The 13,903-nt window shown below is 38.6% G+C and overlaps 1 protein-coding gene across 3 annotated transcripts in view; it reads left to right on the top strand.

The window, feature by feature from the left end:
* hnf4a (hepatocyte nuclear factor 4, alpha) overlaps nucleotides 1–13,903 on the top strand; it is a 178,685-nt gene that overhangs the window by 133,830 nt on the left and 30,952 nt on the right. For all 3 annotated transcript variants that reach the window (XM_072556602.1, XM_072556601.1, XM_072556603.1), the window contains exons 2-3: nucleotides 466–640; nucleotides 8,939–9,033. In XM_072556602.1, coding sequence (XP_072412703.1) covers nucleotides 466–640; nucleotides 8,939–9,033 — 270 coding nt within the window. The remainder of the gene's footprint in view (nucleotides 1–465; nucleotides 641–8,938; nucleotides 9,034–13,903) is intronic.

Below are 13,903 nucleotides of genomic sequence, written 5' to 3'. Positions count from 1 at the left end.
GAAGTTCTTAGAAAGAAAATTGTTTAACACGAAAACTGATAGTACTCCACTCCATTAAAATACAACCTATATTTTGTGTAATTTTATTCACATAATATTATAGAGGGGAAGCTTTTTCTTTGCAAGTCGTTATATAATTTGAAGTTACTCTAAGAAAAAAATGATTTGCAAGCATTAGGTTTCCATTCAAAACGCTCAGGTTCAAATCCCAAACTTGGTTACAACATCAAAAATAAATGATTTTTCAAGAACTGTTCTTCTCCTATTACTCTACTTCAGACCAGAATATATTGATCTTGATGGTGACAATCAACATATTCAAAGGACAGGCCACATTCCCTTCCAAATTGTAGAATATCCAGTTTATAACTTATAAAATTATAAACTTTCCTTTTTTTCTTCTTTTTTTTTAAACTGCATTTGAGCTTTATTCAGAAATACTGTATGTACTGCTCTTGTTCTTAGATACATCTCCAAGTGAAGCCACCAACATGAATTCTTCTAACAACATTGGGATGAGCGCTCTATGTGCAATTTGTGGCGATCGGGCTACAGGAAAGCATTATGGTGCATCCAGTTGTGATGGCTGCAAAGGGTTCTTCAGACGAAGTGTCCGAAAAAATCACATGTATTCCTGCAGGTAAAATTCTTCAAACTATTTCAGTACTTTGAGTGATTTATTTCTTATGCACCACACAAAGGTCTTGCAGCAAATTGGTCAGTGTTCACTGGCACTATAGACTAATATTGAAGAATGACAAAATGCAAAGAAGAGGAACTTGGTTCTTGTTGACTAATGCGACCTGCAAAATAACATTATTTCTTAATCATCCCCATGCATAGATATAATGACATGAAGACAATACCCCAAATATAGCTTAACTTGACATATTGAAGTCAGTGTAATCAAACATTTGGACTATTTGGTTAGGTTGTATTACTAAAATTAACAAATTAGTTAAAGAGAATTTCATGCCCTCAATTTAAATTATTCCACGATAATTATATTCGGCAGTATACATAACTCAATTCCAATTTGTTGTAACATGATTATCTGGTTACTGTGCTTGGGAGAAAGACAGAAGTAATGAGAAATAGCTTACTTTTAAAATAAGCAACAACTCACATAATGAATGGAAAGTCCTTACAGGATGGAGGAATTTAAACAATCAGTGTGGTGTTGGTATCAGGGAGTTAGGAAAGAAAGATGTTCTAGATTTTTTAATATATTTCTTTGTTCATTCATGGGATGTGGGAGTCACAGACAGATTTATTATCCAACTTTCATTTTCTGATTCTTTCATGACTTTGAATAAATATTGGGGCCTTGGGGTCTATAAGAATGGTGCTGGATGCCTTCTGCATCTGGCATAAATGTCAAAATATTCTGTCTGATGTTTGCAAAACTTCTTAATCTCTGAACTAAGGAGAGAAGGTTTGTTACAAAGTGCATAATTACCAGGCGCACTGTAATATCTTACAGTGATTCCTGCTATAGCTCTTCTCAAAGTCACAGCTAGAAGAACATGGGTAGCAGATGCTTTCAAATACTAACACCTCTACATTTTTCCCCAAGTCACAAACTATCTAGACTTGGACAAATACTCTGTGTTTTTTCATTATTTTTGAGTTAAAAACCTGGCACTGTCTATCAAACAGCGCTGTGGAATCCCTAGGATAGCTCAGTTCCAATTTATGCCAGCCCAGGATTGTATGACTGGACTCACCACAACCATTGCTCCTTCATTGCCCATGCCAACTCACCTAGTATGCACTATGAGCAGACTAGATTAGATTACTTACAGTGTGGAAACAGGCTCTTCGGCCCAACAATTCCACACCGACCCGCCGAAGCGCAACCCACCCATACCCCTACATTTACCCCTTACCTAACACTATGGGCAATTTAGCATGGCCAATTCACCTGACCTGCACATTTTTGGACTGTGGGAGGAAACCGGAGGACCCGGAGGAAACCCACGCAGACACGGAGAGAATGTGCAAACTCCACACAGTCAGTCGCCTGAGGCGGGAATTGAACCCAGGTCTCTGGCGCTGTGAGGCAGCAGTGCTAACCACTGTGCCACCGTGCCCCCCACGAGACATTAGGACCAACCAAGGCAGAAAAGAAAAATAATGTTCTAAGTCTGTAAAAAGAAACTCTCATTGACAAAAACAAATCACATTTAATGCATTTGAATTCTTTTGTTTCATTAAAGCCTCAGAAAAATAAATGTTTAATTCATATCCAAGTATTGGAATTACAGTCCTAAATCAAAGAGGCTAAAACAACTTGAAGCAGTTAATCAGGCTGAAATGGAAGGCACCCCACTATCATAATGGATCCTTGTGAAATCAGAAATGCAGCACTGATCCATTAATCTGTATTAATCCAGTTAATAGAAATGTTTATGGAAAATCCCTTGACAGTTTGACAATTCTTTGGCAGTTCAGTAGTTCCATTGGGTTTATGCACTTCCTTGGCTCATTCCCACCTATTTTCAATAATCCAAAAGGTGCCTCTCTGAACACATTAGGGACACATGACACTCTAAGGGCAACTGGACCACTTCTGAGGTTTACAGGAATCAGAATCACAGAGGCACCTCAGGTCTCCAAATGGATAGCCCGGTTGTTGAAACTCAATTAACTGAAACAAATTTGCTCTGCACACTTCTCGACTAAAATAGTGGAGATAGCAAAATCATAGAATCATACAATTTTTTTAGTGTGGAAACAAGCCATTTGACCCATCAAGTCCACACAGACTGTCTGTAGAGCATCCCATCCAAACCCACTTCCTCCCCATCCTATTTGTGCATTGGGAAGCTGTGAAGAGAATGCAAGGAAGCCATCATGAACTCTAGATCAGTTTAATGATTGAGCAATAAGGTAGAAGATAGAATAAAATGTAAATAGTGTAATTGTACATTTTACTAAAAAGAATGAAAAAGCAGATCAATGTTTTAAAAGACAGACTAGTAAATTTTGATATTCTGAGGGAGTCAGGGATCATCAAGTAGGAAGTTAATACAAGCAATTCAGAAAGCAATTCAGATATAAACATTTCTTGGAAGGAGTTGATGTATAGCAGTTTGGAAACCTTATCACAAATCTATAAGGTTTTTGAGAGACCTTGACTAGAGTATCATGCACAATTTTGATCTCTGAATCAATGAAAAGATATACCTGTCCATAGACAATGCCACTAATGTTTATGAGATTGATTCTTGGAATGAGAAGGTTATCTCAGAGGGACAGATTGAGTAGAAGGAGCCAATCTTTTCTAAGGTTTAGTATAATAAGTGTAATCTCTTTGATACATATAAAACCTTTAGAAGGTTTAACAGGCTGTTTCCCCTGGCTAGAAGGTCTAAAACTAAGGATAATGGTCTCAGGAAAAAGGATCAGGCATTTAGAACTGAGATGAAAGAAATTACTTTATTTAGAGGGTTATGAATCATTGGAATTCTCTATCCCAGAGGGTAACGGATAGCCAATCATTGATTAAATTTGAGTTCAAAACCAAGAGATGTTTGGGTATTAAAAGAAGCAGAGATTAAAAGGATAGGGCAAGTGTAGTTTGGCTACGATCTTGTTGAATAGCAGACCAGGCTTGAGAATGGGCCATTGCTATCCCTAATGTTCTTATTCAACCATTTATGATAACTAAATTATGAAAACAAAACACAGCAACGTTCTGGCTCGAATTGCCCTGAAAAGAATAGCCCAGTCCAAGATATTCAATGAGTTCAATGGAAAAGGAATTTTTGTTTTGTTTAGCTTCTGAGTTGGATGTCTGGTTATAGTGGAATGCTTCATCAGAAATTTGTAAAATTCAAATTCAAATTATTCCAAAAAGCTTTTTATTCCCCATACAAACAGAGCAATACTCACACCGATTCCACTACCTTAACTATTTTACACTACTAAGTGACAGGGTGCAAAGGTCAAAATGGATCTGAAATGGAGATTAAATCACAGGCTTATAAAAAATGTTCACCTCAAGAAATTTCCATTCACTCAAATGTAAATTTTCTTGCTTAAGGTTAACTGTGCAAGACATCAATTAACCTTTGAAGCAGTTACATTTTTCTGCCAAATGCAAAATAATCTTAAGCAGACTTCAGTGTTTGAGGAATGGCTTGATTCAAGTTAAGGTTACTATTAGCACCTAGTGCCAGCCAAAGATGGCAACTTTGCTAAGAGTTTCCATTGATAAAACCTTTATGATATGTCTATGATACATAATAGTGGCTTATTTCAGCAACTAAATAGACTCTGCCATAGCAATTAAGGACTTTTACAAAGATTAGTTTCAGTTTTAAGAGAATTATGTCGACAAATTTCCTTCTTTGATCCCCAGTCTGTTAATGATTAGCACTAATTATTACTCTATAACAATTTTGCTGCAGGGTAGTGAAATAAAGGTAGAACTCCATCTACTCAGCAAGTAGTTTGTACAGTCATAAATATGAAATTTCATTCAGAATCTCAGCCACAGAAATACACAAAAATACTCCACATTATTAAAATATAAAAGGGTATTAAACTGGTTTAACACAGAGACAAAGGAAATTCACATCAGTTCAAATTAAGACAATTCAGCATGGTTTCATTTTCTTCTTTCTTGCATTTGTAATGTGTATCATTGTTAAACATGATTATTTAAATACGGTACCATCTAGTTCAAATTATTATACCAACAACTGGTTTTCCACGAACAATACAAGATAGTTTTGTATGTCTGAACAGCAATTCATGCTTGCAATGGGAGATTCAACCTTTGATTTGAGCAGAATGCTGTAAAAGTTCATCACTGTAATTCAACAACAGTCAGGTTTGCAAGGCATCAGTGCTACATAGCTCACTGTCCATGTGTGTAGTCATTTTCCATTTTTCATCATAATTATTAGTCTTTGGTGGCTATCCATCACGCACCTAATAGCAATTAAAGCTACAACAAAGTAAATAATTGAATTTAATGCCCTCTGGATTCTGCAGAACCGTTGAGTAAAACAATTGAAACTACAGCAATTTAGGCCACTTTAGTAACTGACGGTTTCTTTCTCTGCCTGCAATGAGAAGTAATTTTCCCCACAGCTGGGGAATTGCTGTGTTTTGCACTGAGTAACATGAATACTTGTTTGACTGCAGGCATGCATTATTGAATTAATTTATTTTAATATTCCCCACAGAGGGTTTAGCAAAGAACAACATAACAGAATACTCAATCTTGCCATACACGAGAGGGATCATCATGGAGTAGTTTAAAATTACCTTTTTGGAGTAGTCTACTTTCATTCTTTTCTTGCAGTTCAGAGAATATGTTCATCTTTTTCCTTTTTCAATAGTACTTCCTTCAGTTTGTTGGTAATCATGTTTAAACGTTAACAACATCAGTCCATTCACCAACGTACATCACAACCAAGCTCCTTGCCTGACAGGGATTCTGAGGAAGGGTCACCTGACCCAAAACGTTAACTCTGATTTATCCCCACAGAGGCTGCCAGACCTGCTGAGCTTTTCCAGCAATTTCTGTTTTAGTTTTTGTCTTTGCCTGACAGATTGGATTCTAGATAGAAACCATGATAAGGTAGGTTGAATATAAAAGGGTAAATTGTACTTCATGTGTGGAAAAAAAATAGACCCGAGGGGTTGAATGACTTATTAATCCATATTTTCTTTACCTGCCATACTATCCTCCTTGCCTATAAGTATGATCACATTAGAAAAGGTGTAATGCAGATTTACAAAGATGCTCCCAGCATTGTAAAGTTTTAGCTTTGAAATAGATTGGGTATGCAGGGTTTATTTTATTTTAAACAGAGAAGACTGAAATCTAAGATGACTTAATAGAGGTAAGAAAATTGTGAGGGCCTGTAATAGCATGAAAAAGACAGGCTTACTTCTCCAAGCAAAGATGTGAATAACTTGGCCAAGAACTTGTTGGTAGTAAGAGTTGAGGAGAAATACTTTCACCCTGAAGCAGTAGGTGTCTAGAACTTGTGGGCGGCACGGTGGCACAGTGGTTAGCACTGCTGCCTCACAGCGCCAGAGACCTGGGTTCAATTCCCGCCTCAGGCGACTCTCTGTGTGGAGTTTGCACATTCTCCCCGTGTCTGCGTGGGTTTCCTCCGGGTGCTCCGGTTTCCTCCCACACTCCAAAGATGTGCTGGTCAGGTGAATTGGCCATGCTAAATTGCCCATAGTGTTAGGTAAGGGGTAGATGTAGGGGTATGGGTGGGTTGCGCTTCGGCGGGGCGGTGTGGACTTGTTGGGCCAAAGGGCCTGTTTCCACACTGTAAGTAATCTAATCTAATCTAAAAACTCACTAATTGAAAGCGTGGTAGTGGCAGAAATTCTCATCACATTGAAGAAGTATTTGGATATGCACTTGAAGTGCCAAAGCCTAAGCGAACCAAGAGTTGGAAAATGGGATTATGTTGGATGGTTCTCTTGTAACCAGTTCAGACATGAAGGGCTAAAATATGACATTTACTTAACTGCTTGCCAAGTTACAACTGTGACTAAAGTTTTGTGCACTCTCTCATGCCACAATCATGGTTGAATCAGTGTATGAATCTCAATCTGTTCGATTAAAATTAACATCATTAACAAAAAAAAATAAAGGCAGGTCTTGCCGACTTCCAGCCGGATCTTACACATGTTAAATATTTTGAAACAAAGCAAGGAAAGTGAAATTTGCTGCGGTTGTCTACATTATTGTTTTGTTAAAAGGGATTGTTGCTCACAGTAGCTTGTTAATGGGAAATGGATGAAAAGCAAAAGTCTAAAATATTAAATTTGAAACATGATTAATTATTTTTGTGTCTCAAGCATAAACCTTGGATTCAATGCATAAGTTCCATCTTCCCTTTAAAGAATAACAATATTTCCACCAAAGAGCAAGTGGAGCCCTCTTGTGGTGCAGTGGTAGGGTCCCTAACCCTGGACAAAGAGGCTCAGGTTCTAATCCCACCTGTTCCAGAGGTGCATAGTAACATCAGTGAACAGGTTGATTAGAAAAATAGATGAGAAAAAAACAGAAAGTCCTGGAAGAACTCAGTAGATCTGGTAACATGTACGGAGAGAGAAATGGAGTTTTTATTCGAATCCAGTATAACTCTTCTGCTGATTTAAAAGGAGGTGGAAAATGTTATGCTAGAGGGGGAGGAGGAGCAAGTGGAACAGATAGTGAGCTTGCCCAGAGCAAAAGACAAAGGCAGTAATAATAGCGGTAAAGGAGATTACAGAGATTTAAAATAAGTTTAAATGTTAATGGTAAAAAGGAGAAAATGGGTCTAATCCACTGAGAGCAAAGCCGACAAGACATATACAACACACAGCCAGGGAGGGTAAGGATGTGAGAAAAACAGAATACAGAGGTCACATTCTGAAGTTGTGGAACTCAATATTGAGTCCTAGGGCATTTAAAGATTTGAAGTAGAAAATGAGGTAGTGTTCCTTGAACTTGCATTGAGCTTCAGTGAAACACTGTAGCAGGCCTAGGACAGATGTGTTGGCACAGGAGGCAAGGCGGTTCATTGAAATAGCAATCACTGGAAATGGAGGTCAGGGCTATTGTTGCAGAGAGAGTGGAAGTGTTCCGTAAAGAGATCATCTTGTTTACATTTGGTTGCACTATGTAAAGAAGACTGCATTGTGAGAAACAAACTAGTAGGCTAGAGTGAATGAAGTACGAGTAAAATACTGCTTCACGTGGAAGCTGTGTTTAGGGCCTTAGACAATAAGGAGGGAGAAAATGAATGAGTAGGCATTATATCTTTTGTGATTGCATGGGACAGCTCCATTGGGGGAAGTGATGAAGTGTTACGAGTGATGAAGGAGTGGACCAGGGTGTCTTGGAGGGAACCGTTCCTGTGGAATGCCATCAGTGGAGGGGAAGGGAAGGTGTATTTGGTGGTGGTACCCTGCTGGAGGTGGCAGAGGTGGCAGAAAGGGATCTTTTAAATGCAGGGACTAGTGGGGTGGAAAGAAGGATAAGGGGAAATCAATCATTTTCTGGCAGGGATGGGAAGGAGTGAGGGTAGAAGTCTGGGAAATAAGTTGGACCTGGTTGCGAGTTCTGTTAACCAATGTGGGGAAGGATTGTCATTGAAGAAAAAGGGGTCATATCAGAGGCACTCGAGTGAAAGATGGTATCATCAGAATAGATGAGATGGAGAAACTGGGAAAATGGAATGGTGTCCTTGCAGGACGCAGGGTGTGAAGAAGTATAGTTGGGGCAGTTGTGGGAGTCAGTGAGTTTGTAGTAGAGTAACTGATACTTATATCAATTTTGTCAAGAAAGTAGCTTACACCTGCCTATTTAAGAACTGTGAGTATAAACAGAAAAACTTTCAAATGAAAAATTTGTTCTGTAATTTACAGGAATGATTAAGTCAGAAAGTAAGAATTCTTTTAGTTGAAAGATTTTAGTTTATTTCCATTCGTAATGTAATTTATTTTGAAAAGGATTAAACTTTTAACTTGTAATGAACAACCACCACAAATAACAGGGTATATTTAATCTCTCAGCAGAGGTTCAGTGCTGAAGTTCTAAAAAAGAACTGAGAATCCCACTGTGTCTCGCACAGCAAAATATTTCAAAGACACATATGGAGCTATAATTCATGTCTTTGTAACCTTAGTGAGACAATAAAATAGAGTAATAGATAGCAAAATGCTGCCTCTTCTCACATGCACCCTCCCATCCTCCACCCCATATCACTCTGACCTACCTTTCCATTCTGTGCTGTTAAAAATGTTAGTGGACACTTGTTTCACGTCAGATTCTTATATTTATAGCATGCTGAAGTGGAGAAAAGCACAAGCTAAAGGTGTTGATGTTTAACTGTAAAGAGTGTTTGAAGTCTCTCACTTCATCTATAAATACACTGTACTAACAATATGACCTTTTTGTGCTCTCTTCAAGGTTTAACAGACAATGTATTGTAGATAAGGACAAACGAAACCAATGTAGATACTGCAGATTAAAAAAGTGCTTCAGAGCAGGAATGAAAAAGGAAGGTAAGAAACTCGAGTAGAATAGGCTACATTGGCAATGGAGTCTTTACATCATATAGAAATGCTCTTGTGCTGGAAAGACAAAACCAAATCCCAAATGAAATACTTTGGTGAGTCTTATTCCAAATAAAACCAGAATCTGCAGCATTTATGTAAGTTTGGGTTCTGGTTACTGCACATTCATTGGAACAATGGAAAAATGCTCCATTACATCACATAATACTATTTTTTTGAGAAAAATGAAGAGCAGAACAAACATTGGCACAGGTATTGCACTACTGCTTGAGATTACCCTAAAGGATTTATGTTAAATTTGCATCTGCAGCAAGACAGAAACATGGGGTTGGCAAATTTCTACTAAACTTGTTGCACAGCCTACAGGACCATACAATTATGCATTTCAGTGGAGTTGCAGCTATAGGTTCAGCTAGTCTCAAGTAAAGGCACTAATGCAATAGTTGGATCAACATGGCATTGGGAGAGACTCTGAGACCAGTCGGAAATGGAGTCCATAGCCAAATTCTGGATTCCTAATTTTATTCTCTGGGTTTCCAGTGTTCACCAAGGCCTTTTAAAGGTGTGCTCTGGTTCAGGTCACAACCTCACACCGTATATTCCTGAGCTGGCTGGTTCCATTGTCCTGCTCCTATATGATTTTCATGGAATTGTGTCAACCCTTCAAAGAGTTGTCATTTGCAGCATCTTAAAGTTTTTGTGAAGTGTAAAAAGTCCTCCTTATCTTGTTTCATTTTATTAACGCTTGCCCAGGCACCTATTCGATTTCCATTTGAGCCCCAAAGAAAATGTTATTTAATTGACTTCTCTGGCTTTCTGATCTTTTCTGCCAACTGTACAGATTATTTACAAAAAAATAAAGAAGTTTCATGTATTACAATTTCCACTGTTGACAATTTAAAAGAGTCTAGTTGATTAGCAATATAATTGGCCTGGAATAAAAGGAATGTATTTACCCATAGTGAAAATTAATGAAAGAATGATTTTCAAAGGTTTTCCCTACATGCCCCACTGTTCCTATAGTTCATTAATTCTATGCAGAGTACAATTGATGAGTGGAGGTGCCATAGCTTGGCATTAATGTTATGAGGAGGCATAGGGGTGGATAGGAATACCAACGTGGGGACATGAAGTGTCATAGAGAGAGGGTTGGGGTGCTTAACTTAGCACAGAGGCGTAGGCAATATGTGAGGAATAAAGGAGTGAAGGCTAAAGCAAAGTAGCTAACTTTAATCAAATAAATAAGGGATATTTTTCCACTGTGGTTACTGACTAGCCTTGGAACCAGGGTCATCTGCTGGCTCAGAACGTACCCTCTCATGGACAAAATGCATCTTGAGGAGGCCAGACACTGGACACAGGACAAACAGGCAAAAGTGACCCTGGAAAGTCTGAATAGGTTTGTCACCTTTCGGCTAACTTCTAGTTATAACTGGGGTGAAGTCCCAAGACATTGACTTGGGCATTTTAAACAGACCACCTTCGCAGCTGGCAGACCATATAGCTGCCTCCAAACACTTTTGCAAGTCAGCCTGCCTGACTACAGCCTGTTCTGACCCCATTTATGTAAATCCCCTCCTTGTCAGCACTTTCCCTTGAAGCAACTGGATCAAGTTGGAATTTTCTTGGCTCTCGCTACCTGTGTGAGGAGGATGAACATTTAGGTCAATATTCCAGAATGGGAATTAGATGAATGTGTGAAAGAAAGGTAGAGCTGTTTGAAAAGTGCTGGGCTGTGCAGCTACTTGGATAGCTCTACCAAAGAGGTGGCATAAGCATAACAGGATGAATGGCTTCCTTCTGTATGCAGTACTGTATAGTTCAATGCCACATACCGACAAAAGCCTGATTCCAGTAGCCAACACAGATGCAATCATACATCAATGGAATGGGTCCTTTTTTTCTGTTTATCTAGGTTTTATGTCATTCTTTAACATGAACTGGATAGTAGCAAGAAAAATGTTTAAAGGAAAACAAGAATCTAAATACTGCCAAGACCCAGACTTTAGTTTTCAAGGGGTCTTGATATGGATGACCACTTCTCTGGCCAGAAATAATCAGGACCCACTCTCAAGAAATGGACAATCAGAGCTTATAATGTGCAGTTCAAACACGACTTAAAAGAAGTACTTAGGGAAACAAGTATGGCAACCATTTTATCTAAGTTATTTTGTAAGCTTTGAAGATTTCTTTAACTTGAACTCGTCACTCGGAGTTTGTTTAAATTTTCCAATTGTAAAATAAATTACTTTATTGACTTCTCTACCTTTACAACATTTCCTTTTAAAGTAACACAGTTGGGCCATTATCAGTTTCTTCTCTGCCAGGTTTCCCACCCTTCCAAATACTACGCTGCGTTTAAGCAGCAAAATTCACACTGCCAGTTCACCGGGCCCAGTCAGATAAGACCCAAACAAAAATATGATTCAGATCTTCGAATGAGATTATTGGAAGGACAATCTACTTTGCTAATTGCTAATGTAAACTAGACACAAAAATATGCAAGACTTATGATATTTGACAACTTTTGTGTTTTTTCAAGCTTATAGAGGTTTATAAACTCATGAGGGGCATGGGTAGTATAAATAGACAAGGTCTTTTCTCTGGGGTGGGTGAGTCCAGAACTATTGCCTTAGGCTTAGGGTGAGAGGGGAAAAATTTAAAAGGGATCTAAGGGGCAACTTTTCCACACAGAGGGTGGTGTGTGTATGGAATGAGCTGCCAGAGGCTGGTACAATAGCAACATTTAAAAGGCATTTGTATGGGTATATAAATAGGAAGGGTTTAGAGAGATATGGCCCAAGTGCTGGTAAATGGGACTAGATTAGTTTAGGATGTCTGGTCAGCATGGATGAATAGGATCGAAGGGTCCATTCCCTTGCTGTACATCTCTGTGACTATATGACTCTATACAAATAAGTAACAAATCCAAATGTGTACTGAATGGTAATCCAAAGCACTCTATATTCAACAAGAACATTAAGGATAACCCATCCCATCTGTATATCTTCTTACCCACCTATTCATTCCACCCTCCCCTCTGACTATCACCTTCATCCCCACCTCCATCCACCTATTGCACTCTCAGCTACCTTGCCCCCAGCCTCACCCCTCCCATTTATCTCTCTACCGTCGAGGCTCCCAGCCTCATTCCTGATGAAGGGCTTTTGCCCGAAACATCAATTTTCCTGCTCCTCAGACGCTGACTTGCTGTGCTTTTCCAGCACCACACTCTTGACTCTAATCTCCAGCATCTGCAGTCCTCACTTTCACCTAGTAAGGATATCCTGGCTAGCAGAAGGATTGCATGTACAACATTCCCATTGAGCAGTTGCTATTGTCACTAACTTGAAATAAAGAAAATATATTTAAACTAGTCCAATAAATCTCCAATTGAAAAGAGATTTTTTTAATAACCTTCTACTTCATACAGCTTGAGTTCAAACTATTCACAGAAATTATGCAAAGAGATATCTTGAATTTTCTCAGGCTTAAGAAAGCCAGAGCTCAAGAAGTGCTGCGAGTAGAAAGAATAGTTGGAAAAAATTAAAACTGAACTTTGATTCTGAATTTAAAAAGAGCATTTTTTTTTAAATATCTGGAGCCCTCAACTTCAGAAGTGATTATTTCACATGTCCCAGCCAGAAATTATCTTCCTCACTTCACTAATCTAGAGAAGACATCCAGGAGTATACAATTTTGCCACTGTATGAGAAAAGGGATAATGGTGAATTGGCAATCCATTTTATATTTTTCTTGATTTATGTAATCATTGACTTCAATAGAGGCATTAGAATTAGCATTAGTATCTAAGGTTACAGAAAAAAAAATGATTGAACGGTCTCGTTCCTGATTAGCAGCAGTAGCTCTAAATTACCTTCATGGTGAAAAACATCTCCCATCTCTCATCAATTTTGCTGACGCATGCAGAATAGATAATGATGGAAAGTATCAGAAAGCAGCTTGTGTGTCCATGAAATGATGATCCTGTAAGGAGTTAATATGTATAAAGTAAAGGAATGTAAATTAAATTCAGAGAAGGAGACTAACAGGAATAAATAAGAAGCATTTAGGCTGAGGCTTGGTTCTTTCACAAACCATACTTATCACAAGACCATGAGATACACAAGTGGATTTAGGTCATTTGGCCCATTAGTCTGCTCTGCCTTTCGAGCATGGCTGCTATTTTTCTGAAACTCACTTTGCTGACTTCTCTGCATATCCCTTTATCCCCTTAATCATTAAGAACCTAGCCACCTCTGTCTTAAATGCACTTAATGACTTGACCTCCACAGCCTTCAGTGACAATGAGTTGCACAGTTTCACCACCATCTGGTTGAAGAAATTTCTCTGCAGGTCAGTTCTAAAGGGCTGTCCCTTAACTCTGAGGTCCGAGTCTCTCCTACTAGTGGAAACAACTCCTTCATATCCACTCTATCTATGTCTCTCAATATTCTGTAAGTTTCAATGAGATTCCCCTTCATCCTTGTAAACTCAGCCTTTCTTCCCCCAGTATTATTCTTGCAAACCTCCTCTGGGCTACCTCCAAGGCCGATGCATCCTTCCAGAGATATAGGGCCCAAAGATGCTAGCAATATTCCAAATGTGGTCTAACCAGAGCCTTGTACAGCCTTAGCTGTTCGTCCCCACTCATTTTCAAGCTATTGCAGAATGAACGCTAACATTCCTTCCTAACTGCCATCTGAACCTGCATGTTAACCTTAGAGAATCCTGAACTAGGTATCTTAAGTCATGGTCTTTATCCCACTTATTATATATATGGAGAGCAGAAATTCTGCATAAATCCTTTCTGACCAACGTTTTTAGTCTCGTTCCCTCAATTTCTGGCATAGATTCA

Source organism: Chiloscyllium punctatum, chromosome 37, assembly GCF_047496795.1.
Source record: "Chiloscyllium punctatum isolate Juve2018m chromosome 37, sChiPun1.3, whole genome shotgun sequence".
Lineage (NCBI taxonomy): Eukaryota > Metazoa > Chordata > Chondrichthyes > Orectolobiformes > Hemiscylliidae > Chiloscyllium > Chiloscyllium punctatum.
This window is presented reverse-complemented; position numbering and strand designations above follow the sequence as displayed.